General features: G+C 43.8%; 1 protein-coding gene across 1 annotated transcript in view; it reads left to right on the top strand.

Annotated features, from left to right (window-relative positions):
• enpp1 (ectonucleotide pyrophosphatase/phosphodiesterase 1) overlaps positions 1–17,821 on the top strand; it is a 48,628-nt gene that overhangs the window by 13,740 nt on the left and 17,067 nt on the right. The window contains exons 2-8 of the mRNA XM_021611574.2: positions 6,738–6,813; positions 7,332–7,457; positions 12,706–12,831; positions 14,525–14,588; positions 15,860–15,957; positions 16,226–16,305; positions 16,768–16,887. Coding sequence (XP_021467249.2) covers positions 6,738–6,813; positions 7,332–7,457; positions 12,706–12,831; positions 14,525–14,588; positions 15,860–15,957; positions 16,226–16,305; positions 16,768–16,887 — 690 coding nt within the window. The remainder of the gene's footprint in view (positions 1–6,737; positions 6,814–7,331; positions 7,458–12,705; positions 12,832–14,524; positions 14,589–15,859; positions 15,958–16,225; positions 16,306–16,767; positions 16,888–17,821) is intronic.

The following is a 17,821-nucleotide window of genomic DNA, read 5'->3' as shown; positions in this document are numbered from 1 at the left end:
GCCTTGAGGTCAAAGGAATTGTCCGTTGAGCTCAGAGACAGGATTGTGTCAAGGCACATATTTGGGAAGGGTACAAAAAAAATTCTGCTGCATTGAATGTCCCCAAGAACACAGTGGCCTCCATCATTCTTAAATGACAGAAGTTTGGACTGTTTGTAGAGCTGACCACCAGGCCAAACTGAGCAATCGGGGGAGAAGGGCCTTGGTTAGGGAGGTGACCAAGAAGCCGATGGTCACTCTGACAGAGCTCCAGAGTTCCTCTGTGGAGATGGGAGAACTTACCAGAAGGACAACCATTTCTGCAGCACTCCACCAATCAGGCCTTTATGGTAGAGTAGCCAGACGGAAGCCATTCCTCAGTAAAAGGCAAATGACAGCCCGCTTGGAGTTTGCTAAAAAGCACCTAAAGGACTCTCAGCCCATGAGAAACAAGATTCTCTGGTCTGATGAAACCAAGATTGAACTCTTTGGCCTGAATGCCAAGCATCACATCTGGCAGCATCCCTACGGTGAAGCATGGTGGTGGCAGCATCATGCTGTGGGGATGTTTTTAAGCGGCATGGACTGGGAGACTAGTCAGGATCGAGGGAAAGATGAACAGAGCAAAGTACAGAGAGATTGATGAACACTCCTGAGTGCTCTGGAGCAGGTTATGGTTCACTCTACCTTGGGAGCACCATTCACATAACCTCCGCCGTGAGCATGGCCTATGGACATGTTGCACCATTAAGTCAATGTTTTTACCTTGTCGTTATGGATTATCATAGTCTTCATCAGACATGTAATCAGGCATAGGAAATAAATCCGGTAAATAGGGTTCTGAGGTGTCTCCTTCAGGGGTCAGTACTGGCATGGCAAGAAATGTCAACAGTTTAGCTGCACAATTTTTTTAACACAATTTTTTTATTTAACCTTTTATTTAACTAGGCAAGTCAGTTAAGAACAAATTCTTATTTACAATGGCGGCCAAACCCGGACGGCGCTGGGCCAATTGTGCGCCGCCCTATGGGACTCCCAATCACGTCCAGATGTGATACAGCCAGGAATCGAACCAGGGACTGTAGTAATGCCTCTTGCACTGAGATGCAGTGCCTTAGACCATTAAGTATTTATTGAAAAAACACATTTCCAAGACACAAATCAATCAAATAAACATTGTAGTTCCCATAACACCAAATAATAACTGAACCCTTCGAAATGGATTCCAATCGTTGTCTGGTTGGTGTTAGTTTGCGAGATCACTGCTGAGCTCTTTCAGATGTTCCACTACAATAGTCAAGTTATCCTCACCCAGGATATGAATGTACAGCAATGGTCACCTGTAATTTTGGATAAGGCTAAATCAATTACAGGCATGGTTGACCACACCCTATTTCCCGGCACTCATCCTTCTGGCGTGTCTTCATGTTCTTCTTCAGATAGTGTTTCAGTTCGCCCTCCCAAATGGCACATGTTCACTGTCCTTTACAGTCCGTTATGTATTGTCCATTTTCCTACCAGTACACCAGCAGCATGAAGGAAGTTGACAGGATCTCTCTCCATGCTCACTCTACGTGGACTCATGTCGCACAGCGTGAGAGAAAAAGACATGAGAGAAAAGGCAGTTGATGGCTTTGACTGGATACTGTGTACAGGTTGCTGGCTCGGACTCAAGTGTCACGGTAGCAGTGGTGCAGGACCATACTGAATGCCATTGTCGACATTGCTTCAGACGGTTGAGGTTCCGACTGTTTTTGGTAAAATTATATAACAATTTCATGTATCTAGATAGCATCTGTACTCACCTTCGCCATAACCTCGAGGCTTGACCAGAACAGCGGTTTAGTTTAGGGCATTCCTGATTCAGAAAATCCAGACAAATGATTTACTGTATGACAAATGATAACTACTAGCAATATTCTGAATACAAATTTCAAAAACAAATGTCAAAGAGAATAAAAATACACAGTTTAAGGCCTCCCGGGTGGCGCAGTGTTTAAGGGCGCTGTATTGCAGCGCCAGCTGTGCCATCAGAGTCCCTGGGTTCGCGCCCAGGCTCTGTCGTAACCGGCCGCGACCGGGAGGTCCGTGGGGCGACGCACAATTGGCCTAGCGTCGCCCGGGTTAGGGAGGGCTTGGTCGGCTTGTCTCATCGCGCACCAGCGACTCCTGTGTCGGGCTGGGCGCAGTGTACGCTAACCAAGGTGGCCAGGTGCACGGTGTTTCCTCCGGCGCATTGGTGCGGCTGGCTTCCGGGTTGGATGTGCGCTGTGTTAAGAAGTGCGGCTTGGTTGGGTTGTGTATCGGAGGACGCATGACTTTCAACCTTCGTCTCCCCTGAGCCCGTACGTGAGTTGTAGCGATGAGACAAGATATTAGCTACTACAACAATTGGATACCACGAAATTGGGGAGAAAAAGGGGTAAAACATAAATTTTAAAAATACACAGTTTAAACCATTTTTCCCCAAATGGGCTTATAGTCCCTATCATCTTGGCAATCTCACTGCAAAATTACAGGGTCAGGGAGTTAGAGGGCCAACTCTTAGGAAAATATCCCAACCATACAGCAGACCCAATCTGTTGAGATTTATTATGGAAGCAAGACGACAACAAACAAACCACAGCAACACACTTCATATTAAACTAGAGGTGGGAAAAACTTTTCTTCCTTTTAAAAAGGAGGATTTTTAAAATTGTATTTCACCTTTATTTAACCAGGTAGGCAAGTTGAGAACAAGTTCTCATTTACAATTGCGATCTGGCCAAGATAAAGCAAAGCAGTTCGACACATACAACAACAGAGTATGGAGTAAAACAAACATACAGTCAAAAATACAGTAGAAAAAAAAATATATATATATACAATAATATATACAGTGCCTTGCGAAAGTATTCGGCCCCCTTGAACTTTGCGACCTTTTGCCACATTTCAGGCTTCAAACATAAAGATATAAAACTGTATTTTTTTGTGAAGAATAAACAACAAGTGGGACACAATCATGAAGTGGAACGACATTTATTGGATATTTCAAACTTTTTTAACAAATCAAAAGCTGAAAAATTGGGCGTGCAAAATTATTCAGCCCCCTTAAGTTAATACTTTGTAGCGCCACCTTTTGCTGCGATTACAGCTGTAAGTCGCTTGGGGTATGTCTCTATCAGTTTTGCACATCGAGAGACTGACATTTTTTCCCATTCCTCCTTGCAAAACAGCTCGAGCTCAGTGAGGTTGGATGGAGAGCATTTGTGAACAGCAGTTTTCAGTTCTTTCCACAGATTCTCGATTGGATTCAGGTCTGGACTTTGACTTGGCCATTCTAACACCTGGATATGTTTATTTTTGAACCATTCCATTGTAGATTTTGCTTTATGTTTTGGATCATTGTCTTGTTGGAAGACAAATCTCCGTCCCAGTCTCAGGTCTTTTGCAGACTCCATCAGGTTTTCTTCCAGAATGGTCCTGTATTTGGCTCCATCCATCTTCCCATCAATTTTAACCATCTTCCCTGTCCCTGCTGAAGAAAAGCAGGCCCAAACCATGATGCTGCCACCACCATGTTTGACAGTGGGGATGGTGTGTTCAGCTGTGTTGCTTTTACGCCAAACATAACGTTTTGCATTGTTGCCAAAAAGTTCAATTTTGGTTTCATCTGACCAGAGCACCTTCTTCCACATGTTTGGTGTGTCTCCCAGGTGGCTTGTGGCAAACTTTAAACGACACTTTTTATGGATATCTTTAAGAAATGGCTTTCTTCTTGCCACTCTTCCATAAAGGCCAGATTTGTGCAATATACGACTGATTGTTGTCCTATGGACAGAGTCTCCCACCTCAGCTGTAGATCTCTGCAGTTCATCCAGAGTGATCATGGGCCTTTTGGCTGCATCTCTGATCAGTCTTCTCCTTGTATGAGCTGAAAGTTTAGAGGGACGGCCAGGTCTTGGTAGATTTGCAGTGGTCTGATACTCCTTCCATTTCAATATTATCGCTTGCACAGTGCTCCTTGGGATATTTAAAGCTTGGGAAATATTTTTGTATCCAAATCCGGCTTTAAACTTCTTCACAACAGTATCTCGGACCTGCCTGGTGTGTTCCTTGTTCTTCATGATGCTCTCTGCGCTTTTAACGGACCTCTGAGACTATCACAGTGCAGGTGCATTTATACGGAGACTTGATTACACACAGGTCGATTGTATTTATCATCATTAGTCATTTAGGTCAACATTGTATCATTCAGAGATCCTCACTGAACTTCTGGAGAGAGTTTGCTGCACTGAAAGTAAAGGGGCTGAATAATTTTGCACGCCCAATTTTCAGTTTTTGATTTGTTAAAAAAGTTTGAAATATCCAATAAATGTCGTTCCACTTCATGATTGTGTCCCACTTGTTGTTGATTCTTCACAAAAAAATACAGTTTTATATCTTTATGTTTGAAGCCTGAAATGTGGCAAAAGGTCGCAAAGTTCAAGGGGGCCGAATACTTTCGCAAGGCACTGTACCTGCTGGAGCGCGTGCTACAGGTGGGTGCTGCTATGGTGACCAGTGAGCTGAGATAAGTGGGGACTTTACCTAGCAGGTTCTTGAAGATGACCTGGAGCCAGTGGGGTTGGCGATGAGTATGAAGCGAGGGCCAGCCAACGAGAGAGTACAGGTCGCAGTGGTAGGTAGTATATGGGGCTTTGGTGACAAAACGGATGGCACTGTGATAGACTGCATCCAGTTTATTGAGTAGGGTATTGGAGGCTATTTTGGAAATGACATCACCAAAGTCGAGGATCGGTAAGATGGTCCGTTTTACAAGGGTATGTTTGGCAGCATGAGTGAAGGATGCTTTGTTGTGAAATAGGAAGCCAATTCTAGATTTAACTTTGGATTTGAGATGTTTGATGTGAGTCTGGAAGGAGAGTTTACAGTCTAACCAGACACCTAGGTATTTGTAGGTGTCCACATATTCTAAGTCAGAACCGTCCAGAATAGTGATGTTGGACGGGCGGGCAGGCGCAGGCAGCGATCGGTTGAAGAGCATGCATTTAGTTTTACTTGTATTTAAGAGCAATTAGAGGCCACAGAAGGAGAGTTGTATGGCATTGAAGCTCGTCTGGAGGGTTGTTAACAGTGTCCAAAGAAGTGCCAGAAGTATACAGAATGGTGTCGTCTGCATAGAGGTGGATCAGAGACTCTACAGCAGCAAGAGCGACATCATTGATGTATACATGGAAGAGAGTCGATCCAAGAATTGAACCCTGTGGCACCCCCATAGAGACAGCCAGAGGCCCGGACAACAGGCCCTCCGATTTGACACACTGAACTCTATCAGAGAAGTAGTTGGTGAACCAGGCTGGGCAATCATTTGAGAAACCAAGGCTATCGAGTCTGCCGATGAGGATGTGGTGATTGACAGAGTCGAAAGCCTTGGCCAGGTCAATGAATACGGCTGCACAGTATTGTTTCTTATCGATGGCGGTTAAGATATCGTTTACGACCTTGAGCGTGGCTGAGGTGCACCCATGACCAGCTCTGAGACCAGATTGGATGGTCTCCTGAGGGATCTCCTCCCAGACCTGGACTAAAGCATCCGCCAACTCCTGGACAGTCAGTGGTGCAACGTGGTGGATGGAGCGAGACATGATGTCCCAGATGTGCTCAATTGGATTCAGGTCTGGGGAACGGGCGGGCCAGTCCATTGCATCAATGCCTTCCTCTTGCAGGAACTGATGACACACTCCAGCCACATGAGGTCTAGCATTGTCTTGCATTAGGAGGAACCCAGGACCAACTGCACCAGAATATGGTCTCACAAGGGGTCTGAGGATCTCATCTCGGTACCTAATGGCAGTCCGGCTACCTCTGACGAGCACATGGAGGCCTGTGCGGCCCCCCCAAAGAAATGCCACCCCACACCATGACTGACCCACCGCCAAACCGGTCATGCTGGAGGATGTTGCAGGCAGCAGAACATTCTCCACGGCGTCTCCAGACTCTGCCACGTCTGTCACGTGCTCAGTGTGAACCTGCTTTCATCTGTGAAGAGCACAGGGCGCCAGTAGCGAATTTGCCAATCTTGGTGTTCTCTGGCAAATGCCAAACGTCCTGCACAGTGTTGGGCTGTAAGCACAATCCCCGCATGTGAATTGTATTGTCAATCAGTGTTGCTTCCTAAGTGGACAGTGTGATTGACTTGGAGTTACATTATGTTGTTTAAGTGTTCCCTTTATTTTTTTGAGCAGTGTGTGTGTGTATATATATATATATATATACACACACACACAATTTTGCTAAAAATTATAACCGGTTTTTGCTTTGTCATCATGGGGTATTGTGTGTAGATTGATGGAGAAAAAAAAACAATTTAATCAATTTTTTAAAAAATTGTAATGCAACAAAATATGGAAAAAGTTAAAGGGTCTGAATACTTTCTGAATGCACTGTAGGTACTGGAACTGTGCTGGAAAGATAATGTGACAATAAAATATCCAAACCAGCACTGTATGGTTTGAGTCGGCAGAATACTGTGAAAATGGTAATAGTGGACTATACAAGATGCTAAATGTATCTCTTTTCCTTCCCAGATGTTTTACTTGTAGGAACCTTTTCCTGCCACTGCTTCTGCGTTTCTTCCTCTGAGTTCTTGGCCAGGGTTACTGTGAAGCACTTTGTGATAACTGCTGTTATAAAAGGACTTTAGAAATACATTTGATTGCTTGGACTCCTACACTTGGGGAATTTTATAATGTTTTTTTATCTCGTCTCACCAATAGGTACTGTTGCTCTGCTTGCTGATGATCACTGTCATCGTGGTCGTATTTGCCTTGAAGCAGCGCTGCGATGTTAAAGGTACGGTTTAGTTAACAACGAGCCATCTCTGTCTACAGCCCTTTTTTTGTGCTTGGCAGCTGTGCAAAACTGACCATTTGTAAACACAGAAACAAAACCCGCCATTGTCTTTATGAGCTCGCCCACTGAATAGACGCTTTTCAGTAAAAATAGAAATCCTGTTCTAGTCTAATTTAATGCATTGAATGTCCAGTTTAAATGGTTCAATATTTTATTTTGAGAAAAGGCAAAAAACAGCCAAGGGTCAGCATTAACATCCATGTTAATCACAGCATTCAATGTGTTTTCAGCCATAACTAACCAATCATATGTACTTTTTCCTGCTTTTTGTAATCTGTCAAATGTTCCCCAATTATTCTGAGGAATGTAAATAACATTCTGAGTAACGCATTTGACGTTCTGAGTAATATAAATGTAATTCTGTGTAACAAGTCACATTCTGAATAACAAATTACATTCTGATTAGTGTAGTTGACATCCTGAGTAACACAATTACATATTTTCCTCATCCCCTGTAGTGTCAAGCTGTAAAAACAGGTGTGTGACGGGCAGCAGGGACAAGTCTGCATCGTGCCACTGTGACCTGTCCTGTGAGAAAGAGGGAAACTGCTGTCTGGATTACACTGAGGTGTGCGTGGAGCCTGGTAAGTCCCTAGACTAACTCAAGTGTTACTGCAACACTACACTACCAGAGGTATGTGGAGCAGGAGAGAATGAGCCAGGTTACCCACCAGCTACCCACCATCTATTAGCCCATAATGACGAAGGAAAAAACTGAAATATCGCATTTACATAAGTATTCAGACCTCAGTACTTTGTTGAAGCACCTTTGGCAGCAACTACAGCCTTGAGTCGTCTTCTGTATGATGCTACAAGCTCGACACACCTGTATTTGGGGAGTTTCTCCCATTCTCCTCTGCAGATCCTCTCAAGCTCTGTCAGGTTGGATGGGGAGTGTCGCTGCACAGCTATTTTCAGGTCTCTCCAGAGATGCTCGATTGGGTTCAAGCCCGGGCTCTGGCTGGGACACTGAAGGACGTTCAGAGACTTGTCCCGAAGCCACTCCTGCATTGTCTTGGCTGTGTGCTTAGGGTCGCTGTCCTGTTGGAAGGTGAACCTTCGCCCCCAGTCTGAGGTCCTGGACGCTCTGGAGCAGGTTTTTATCAAGGATCTCTCTCCAATTTGCTCCGTTCATCTTTCCCTCGATCTTGACTTGTCTCCCAGTCCCTGCCGTTGAAAAACATCCCCACAGCATGATGCTGCCACCACCATGCTTCACTGTAGGGATGGTGCCAGGTTTCCTCCAGATGCGATGCTTGGCATTCAGGCCAAAGAGTTCAATCTTGTTTTCATCAGACCAGAGAATCTTGTTTCTCATGGTCTGAGAGTTCTTTAGGTGTCTTTTGGCAAACTCCAAGTGGGCTGTCATGTGCCTTTTACTGAGAGAGGAGTGGCTTCTGTCGGCCAATCTTAAAAGCCTGATTGGCGGAGTGCTGCAATCAGGCCTTCTAGAAGGTTCTCCCATCACCACAGTGGAACTGGAGCTCTGTCAGAGTGACCATCTGGTTCTTTGTCACCTCCCTGACCAAGGCCCTTCTCCCCCGATTGCTCAGTTTGGCCGGGCGGCCAGCTCAAGGAAGAGTCTTGGTGGTTCCAAACTTCTGCAATTTAAGAATGATGGAGGCCACTGTGTTCTTAGGGACCTTCAATGCTGCAGACATTTTTTGGTACCCTTCCCCAGATGTATGCCTTGACAATCCTGTCTCAGAGCTCTACGGACAATTCCTTTGACCTCATGGCTTGATTTTTTTTCTCTTACATGCACTCTCAACTGTGGGACCTTACATAAACCTGTGTGTGCCTTTCCAAATCATGTCCAATCAATTACATTTCCCACAGGTGGACTCCAATCAAGTTGTAGAAACATCAAGGATGATCAATTGAAACAGGATGCACCTGAGCTCAATTTCGAGTCTCATAGCAAAAGGTCTGAATACTTATGTAAATAAAGTATTTGTTTTTTATTTTTAATACATTTTTTTAAATTTCAAAAAATCTGTTTTCGCTTTGTCATTATAGGGTATTGTGTGTAGATTGTAAATGTAATCCATTTTAGAATAAGGCTGTAATGTAACAAAATGTGGAAAAAGTCAAAGGATCTGAATACTTTGTGTGTGTGTGTGTGTGTACATGCTTGTTTGTGTGCGCGCGTGCGTGGACTTAAAGATGAATGCTTTCTCCTGTACAGAATAAATGATTAACACTATTATAAAACACGTTTTTTTCAGGTGAACTGGAATGTTCACTGCAGATGGCAGGCATGTTGACTCTGAGATAAGGCAGAACATGACAGAACCCATGTGGTCAATCGTGTGCAACATCATCCCATTTGAAACCCACAGTGCCAAGTCTTCCCTTTCAGGGTCCTTTCTGGTGTAACAGTACTGCTTCCAACACTCTCCTCACCTCGAACCAGGGACCCTCTGAACACATCAACAACTGCCTCCCACGAAGCATCGTTACCTATCGCTCCACAAAAGCCGCAGCCCTTGCAGAGCAAGGGAAACAACTTCATCATGGTCTCAGAGCTAGTGATGTCAACACTAACTAGCTAGCCATTTCACACCGGTTACACTGGTCACTGTGGCCAGCAGTCCCCTAGCTTCCATGTGGTATTCTCGGCCTTGTGGTTTCCCCACACATGGTTTTATATTTTACATGACATTTTAGTCATTTAGCAGATGCTCTTATTCAGAGTGACTTACAGTAGTGAGCTCATACATTTTTCATACTTGTCCTATGTGGAAATCGAACACACAACCCTGGTGTTGCAAATGCCATGCGCTACCAACTGAGCCTCACAGGAACATGTTGGTTTTTCCCCTTGATTATTGTAACATGGATGCATGTCTCCTAAGACTAACTGAGCTTAGCATCCCCCTGTCAGACCTTCCACTTGACCAGTAGGGAGGGAGGTAGAGAGAGACCATCTCGAGTTGAGTCGGCACTTCTGGTTCAGTCTGTGAGGAGATGTTCTGTAGACTCACATGTCAGTATCTGCTGTTGCTAGCTAAACAGCAACACTTACAGTAAGCTGGCTCTTAGTTTAATATCTTTGCACCAAAGAAAACAAGTGATGTGTGAGTTGGCTGCCCAAGGGCTTATATGAAAGCCACACCACCAAAAAATATATACAATAGCCAGATTGCGTAGGGTGCATGCTAGCAAAGCAACAACGCTAAACAATACATTAATTGCACTATACCACTGCTACACCTGTTTGGCAGCTACTGACTTTAAAAAAACATAGCTGATGTGGCTGACTTGCTTAAACAAATGTGGTTTCTACTGACAATTGAGATGTACAAACTATGGCATAACACCGAACCCAAACCGGCTGCGCGTGCGATAACGTGCATAAGTTTATTTTGTCCTAATACACCAAACGCGATCACGGCACGCATGTTAAAATATCAAAACAAACTCTGAACCAATTACATTAATTTGGGGACAGGTCGAAAAGCATTAAACATGTATGGCAATTTAGTTAGTTAGCTTGCACTTGCGAGTCCTATTTAGCTAGCTTGCTGTTGCTAGCTAATTTGTCCCGGGATATAAACATTGAGTTGTTATTTTACCTGAAATGCACAAGGTCCTCTACTCTGACAATTAATCCACACATAAAACGGCCAACTGAATAGTTTCTAGTCATCTCTCCTCCTTCCAAGCTTTTTTAATCGTTTAACTTATATGGCGATTGGCATCTAAACTTTCATAGTTTTACTACGACAACCGGCAACAGTTCATCTTTCATTCACCCACGTGGGTATAACCAAGGAGGAGATGGCACGTGGGTACCTGCTTCTATAAACCAATGAGGAGATGGGAGAGGCAGAACTTTCAGCGCGATCTACGTCAGAAATAGGAGTTCTATTTTAGCCCTTGGCATCGCAGACGCTCGTTGGTGCGCTTGAGCAGTGTGGGTGCAATAATTGAATAACATGGATTTTGCGATGCACGCGCCGTGTCCGGTCTGGTCAGCATGTGCGGGGACGACAAGCAGATATGAGGCATGCTGTAATTTTGATTAAGACATTAAGCGAGCTAGGACAGACGTAGTCAATATAACTATTTGTACAGCACTTTTGAAATGTACAGCGACAGAATTCTGTCGGTGTACATTAGTGTTCTCTCTGTAAAACCAAGTCAGAACCGTAGGATAAATAGAGTGGGCAAATAAGCAGACAATGAAAGCTCATAAAATATTTGTTGATGATTACATTTCTCTAAAACAGGTTATAGGCTGTGTGCACCACCAAGTCAGAACAGTAGGCACATTTAAGAGGGGCAAATATACAAAATTATTAGGGTGAGGCACAAGGGCTAAACAGCCTACTACACAACATACACTTAGCATTACTTTCTAGCTACAGTATACATATCTCCCAGGCATATTACATTATTTATGCAGCAGCATACATTACATGTTTGGACTCACCTTGTTGTGCTGTGCTCACTTGAACAGGAAGATGGCGAGGCAGTCCTTCGTGAGCAAATTTTGTAATCAAAGTCTGGCTCTAGAAAGAGGCCAGAGTTCCCGATGTTTACAATTTGTTGGATCAAAGTTCAAAACGTATTTTCTCAGTCGTAGCTCATTTTACCTGAGTTCCCAGTTGTCTTGAACTCACTAAAGTCAGATTTTGCAGTTCCGAGTTAAGTTATTTTGAGGACGACACAAATCATGCTTCATTGACAGCATGGCCAATGTTTATAATTTTACACTAGGAAAAGATAACCTTAATCTTAGACTTGGGACCACACAACCACTCCACTGAATATCAGGCTAATGATTGATTTACAATGCTTGCAGTTAGCCACTGATTCCTTCCAAACCACTCATTGTTGAATTTGTGATTTCCAACTTGTTATGTAATGTTTATGTCCAATGGCCGATGAGCACCGATACGTTTTATCTAGAATTTCTCTTAATTATTTATCTTCATATGACAAGGATTTGCCAGTAGATTGTTGACTTGATTCATGATGATGACTGCTAGCTAAGATTTTGAAAGTATAATGTTGACATGATCAGTCCAATCAAAGCTACTGTAGGGATTTGACGTCATTTTATCTGTGGCCAATGACCTTGAGCCATCTTGGATGGGCACTTCTAATGTAACTCTATGGAAGCACCCAAGGGGCTAGAATTTTAGAGCTCTACCTTTAGACTTGGTGGTGATGTAGTGTCCCCATGAGTGACAGAACACTGAGTCAATCATGGCATAACGCTCCGTATTTTCTGCTGGCTTGCACACCACCACAGAAAGCACTGAGCTAGGCCGAAACGCCTGCAGTTTGGAGCTGCCTTTCTCAAGAAAACAAAAAAAGACACCATGTTTGTATGCTGCTTTATTAACTCAATGATATATATATATATATATATATATATATATTTGTTTGCAAACTGATATGTGACACGTATTAATGCAAGAATAACATGCAAAACACAAGCCTGTTTGTTGCTAATATTATGGGCTCAAAACAGGTAGTGCTCTGTCTGTCTGTTCTAATGGGTAATACTCACTTGCTTTACTGTAGTGCTTTGTGAGAAGCAGACAGCGGTAGGAGAGATGACAGATTATTCAAATGCTGCTCTCTGAGTTTGTCCTTAAGTTGCTCTCCTACAAACAAACACACGCTCACACACACGTACTCGCTCTCTTCCTCTTTCTTCCTCTCTCTTTCCTCCTCTCTCTCTCGCGCTCTCCCCTCTCTGTCCTTCTCTCTCGCACATTCTCCCAATTTTTCTGTCATAAAATCTGTTTCTCTCTCTCCCTCATACTTAAATATTTTCCTGTCATAAACTCTCTCACTCTCTCTCTCTCCTCTCAGGTCAGCGTTGGACCTGTTCCAGATTCCGCTGTGGTGAGGAGAGGTTGGCCAATGGCCTGTGCTCCTGCTCTGATGACTGTGTGAAAGCAGGGGACTGCTGTGCAAATTACTACAGCTCCTGCAAAGGTAAAACCAAAGACTAAACTGTCCCTGCATGGATTGCAGTCCCAAACAGCATCAATTTTTTGCAACAGACCTTGGTCAAATACATTTATCATATAGATTCAAATATTTTACATATGCTTGTTTTAAGGCTATATCAAGTGCACCTCAAATACTTTCAAGTATTTTGCCCAGGTCTGTTACGTAAAGGCCTATACTCAGACAGTTTACAGTTGTTTGTTGACCGTTAGAGTGGGTGGTTGGTTGTTGACCGTTAGAGTGGATGGTTGGTTGTTTAGAGTGGGTGGTTGGTTGTTGACCGTTAGAGTGGGTGGTTGGTTGTTTAGAGTGGGTGGTTGGTTGTTTAGAGTGGGTGGTTGGTTGTTTAGAGTGGGTGGTTGGTTGTTTAGAGTGGGTGGTTGGTTGTTTAGAGTGGGTGGTTGGTTGTTTAGAGTGGGTGGTTGGTTGTTTAGAGTGGGTGGTTGGTTGTTTAGTGGGTGGTTGGTTGTTGACTCGTTAGAGTGGGTGGTTGGTTGTTGACTCGTTAGAGTGGGTGGTTGGTTGTTTAGAGTGGGTGGTTGGTTGTTTAGAGTGGGTGGTTGGTTGTTTAGAGTGGGTGGTTGGTTGTTTAGAGTGGGTGGTTGGTTGTTTAGAGTGGGTGGTTGGTTGTTTAGAGTGGGTGGTTGGTTGTTTAGAGTGGGTGGTTGGTTGTTTAGAGTGGGTGGTTGGTTGTTTAGAGTGGGTGGGTGGTTGTTTAGAGTGGGTGGGTGGTTGTTTAGAGTGGGTGGGTGGTTGTTTAGAGTGGGTGGGTGGTTGTTTAGAGTGGGTGGTTGGTTGTTTAGAGTGGGTGGTTGGTTGTTTAGAGTGGGTGGTTGGTTGTTTAGAGTGGGTGGTTGGTTGTTTAGAGTGGGTGGTTGGTTGTTTAGAGTGGGTGGTTGTTTAGAGTGGGTGGTTGACAGTTGGTAGAGTTGTATTCCAAAGGAAAGTAAGGTTCACCAGATATTAAGACATTGTGTCAAGGGATTTTAGGATTTAACACATTTGCAGCTGAATATAAACTGAATTCCACCTTTGATTGTAAAATCATCTTCTCCCTATAGTTCCAATGCACTCAGTCCCACAGATAGACTTGTGTGTGTTGATTTCTGATTGATGTTGGTCTCTCTTTTTTTCTAGCTCCTCCAGTGTGGTGGAATGAATTCCACAACATAAGGCCCTCGCAATCTTTCACTATCCCTGACCATCTTATAAGTGCTTAGACCAGTGTTTCTCAACCTTATTTGTACCAGGGACCAGCAAGCTAGGGCCTTCCTATTTGGACACCCACTTACACTAGCACTTCTAGAACTGAATAAATGAGTGTCAGAGAATTGAGGTTGAGAAACACTGGCTTAGACTATACAGGATCTCATATCTACATTTTAGAGCTGTTTTAGAGTCATCCAGTTGGCTTCATACTTATCACTCTTAACTACCGAAATAAAGCTTTAACTCATGGTCATTTCAGCTAGTATTCACCATTACTTGGCTTGCTTTAGCCTAAGCGATTCAAGCACAATGTTCACTTCATACATTTTTTAAATATATATTAGATGTGGTTAGATGTGGTTTAAGTGTAATGTGATTTTAGTCTAGTAGATAGATGTACTGTCAGTGTGTTTGGTAGTTCGCCACAAATGAGTGATGATAGTATGGTTGATTTTATAATACTTTCCAGTGGGAGTGAAGTCTTGGATAGAAGAGGAGTGTGAGGACATTCAAACACCACAATGTCCTGCCAGGTAAGTCATTTTCCACAACTACAGTACTTTCTCTGTGAGAAACACTTTCATACACCACAGTCTGAAGATAGTATCTACTGTTGAGGTCCCACTGTGCTTTAAGGCACAGCACAGTCCTTGATTTAAACTGCTTGATAGTGTATACACACAATGTGCTGTTGTTACTTAGTCACACTACAATCTGTGCGTACTACAGACAAAAACAGAGCACATTATGACGCAAATGCATTGTGTACAAGTTGAGGCCATTTGCTCTACTTGTGAGACTAAAACAGGATTAACACAAATGTTATTCCTGGCTTTTATGATGGAGAAGTTGGAGTGAAGCTGTTCAGTGTCTATATGGAAACTTAGCTAATGGGGCTGTGGATTGAGTGTGTGTGTGGCATGTTGTGCGATAAGGTTGGGACCACAGACTTGTTGGACTATGGAAAAGTTAACAGCTGGTGGTCTTGAAGCCATTTTTAGTCTGAAATACCTTCCCAAAGGTCTAATTAACGTTGTTTTTCTTTTGAATGTTTTCTTCTTCTTAATGACTGACGTCACTCATTCTTGTCTTTTCTCTTTTGGGGAAGGGGAGGATTTCTATTGGCTATAACTTCAAATTAGGGTTTATTTTATGAGTTGTTAGCCTTCAGCCTACAGGAAAACACAAATCTCCTCTGGTGCGGCCCTCTCTGTCATGATGAATAGATACGTTTAAAAACGCCTATTACTGAACCACAGAGAGCCTTAAATAACTTTAACATACATCACTTACCTCTGTTATCCCTCATGTTGGAGAAAAGAGAGGGAGAGCGGAAGAAGGAGTAAAAAGGAAGAAGAGAGGAAAAAAAGCAACTGTTGTGTTCGACTGAAATCTGTCTTTACCCTGCATTGCATTTCAGTTGAAAAGGGGAAGGGGAAAGTTTTTAAAATTCTCAGGGAAATGGGAACATTTTTAAACCACAGGCCTTAGAAACATCTGACTCATCTTGGATGCAGCCATCCAGCCCCAGACCTCTTCCTGCCCTTCCCCTCCTCTCTGTGTGTCTGTGTGGGCTGAATCCATCCTGCCTATCCGTCTCATCTAGTCAGCTCATGTCAGTTCCCCACAGTCAAAGGGCTTGCTTTGTGTTAGTCCACACAAACCCACAGCACAACTACTGTAACCGTGGAACTGTACCATCCACACTGTGCCAGACTCAGACAGTTTTAGATTCATGCTTTCCAGGAAAAATGTATGTTCTGTTTTAACCTCAATACAGCTCATTCTCTGTTTGTATCCCCAGTTTTTCCAAACCCCCACTGATCCTGGTGTCTATGGATGGCTTCCGGGCAGGTTATTTAAAGGCCTATGGCAGTCTTCTTCCAGTCATCAGCAAATTACGTAAGCACACCATTGTTTTCTGGTGTGTAGGGCAACATTTGGCATGAAACATTCTAAAGAAGTTATCTGGTTGAAACGACATCAGATTACAATCAAGTAAAGACGTCGTGGAGGAAATGATCCTGTTTCAGGAAACTATTGTTTATTTGGCCACTTATGTCCTTCCGCACCATCGCAAAAGACGTCAATATTTTAAAACCATTATCCACATGGTGAAATCCATTTACTTTGGCAGCTTTTAACTATTTTTCGTCTCCATCTATTTCAGGCAACTGTGGCACTTCTACCTCATACATGAGACCTGTCTACCCCACCAAGACCTTCCCCAACCACTACACCATTGTGACTGTAAGTGTTGATGCTCGTCTTAGTTGCTCTAATATGGAACCATCTGTTGCTCTGCAGAATTGTATACACAACTGGCCTATTTGTTTATTTGAAAATGGAATTCACTTAAAAGAAAGATGACTCTTTAAATCACCTTATCCATCAAATTGTCACTTACGACTAATGATAACATTACCTACCTCCTGTTGTGGCTGGATGGCTAGGACATGCTGCACCTCAGGAGAAACTGTGTTGGAGGTGTGCAACTGTAGGCGGTGATTTCAGATCTACTGGACTAACCCACACCTTCCATTTAGCCTCCAGAATTCTTTCAACACAGTGGGTTAACCGGTGGCTCTCTGTGATGAAATGGTTTAGATGTAAAGTTACAGATGATATGTCCACTTACTTAGCCGTGCAGCTGTCAAAGCACTGGTGTGTGTTACTCCCACAGGGCCTCACTGGTGTGTGTTACTCCCACAGGGCCTCTATCCAGAGTCCCATGGGATCGTTGACAACAAGATGTATGATGTGACCCGCAACGCCTCCTTCAGTTTGAAGGTTCCCGAAAAATTCAATGCCAAATGGTACCAAGGAGAACCAGTGAGTGGATGCATTGGAATACACAACAGTGCAAATACCGCACCTTCATTCAATGTTAGTTTACTGCTAGAACTTATTGGTTTGAGGATAATATGGCCCTAGTGTTAGGAGAAATGTAACTTGACTGGTAGCAAAACAGGTTCTCTGTTTCAGGCTAACATTCCACTCCTTGTGTCATGTTAAGAATGACAAGGAGTGTAATGATAACTCAAACAGACTGGTACCCAGGCTAGACGAGTGGAGCTTGGGAAGACATAAGGGGCCCTGTTGTTGTTAGAACAAGTCACAGATGGCACTTTGAGAAGATTTCCTCCTGAAACATTTAGCTGGAAAAATGCATGAGGAATAATAACATGAATGTTGTTGAGGAAATTCATTTGAACTGTGTTTACTAAAACAACCCTAACTATGAGACATAATGACAATACAGAACAAAGTTTACTAAAACAAGAGTTCCATAGGGCGTCGCACAGCGTCGTCCGGGTTAGGTGAGGGTTTGGCCGGGGGGCTTTACTTGGCTCATCGCGCTCTAGAGACTCCTTGTGGCTGGCCGGGCGCCTGCAGGCTGACTCCGGTCGTCAGTTGAACGGTGTTTCCTCCGACACATTGGTGCAGCAGGCTTCCGGGTTAAGCAGGCGGGTGTTAAGGAACGCGGTTTGGCGGGTCATGTTTGGGAGGACACATGATTCGACCTTCGCCTCTCCCGAGCCCGTTAGGGAGTTAGGGTTAACCCATTGGGAGGGAATTGTAATGTGGCTCATATAGTGAGGAGCTGAGGATCATTACACTGGGCCCTCCAAACGGGAAGGCGTCCCCGTGCATCAACTTTCTTTCAAGCATCTTCACACGTCCGCCAGGCTTTCTGGTGGCCTCACCGCCGCCATCCCACTTCTGAAACCAATTTGGGGGGTAGCCCCAACTGCGACTCAGACCT

The sequence above is a fragment of the Oncorhynchus mykiss genome, chromosome 8 (genome assembly GCF_013265735.2).
Source record: "Oncorhynchus mykiss isolate Arlee chromosome 8, USDA_OmykA_1.1, whole genome shotgun sequence".
In the NCBI taxonomy this organism is placed as follows: Eukaryota; Metazoa; Chordata; class Actinopteri; order Salmoniformes; family Salmonidae; genus Oncorhynchus; species Oncorhynchus mykiss.
Note: the sequence above shows the minus strand (reverse complement) of the source record. Positions and strands in the feature narration are given on the sequence as shown.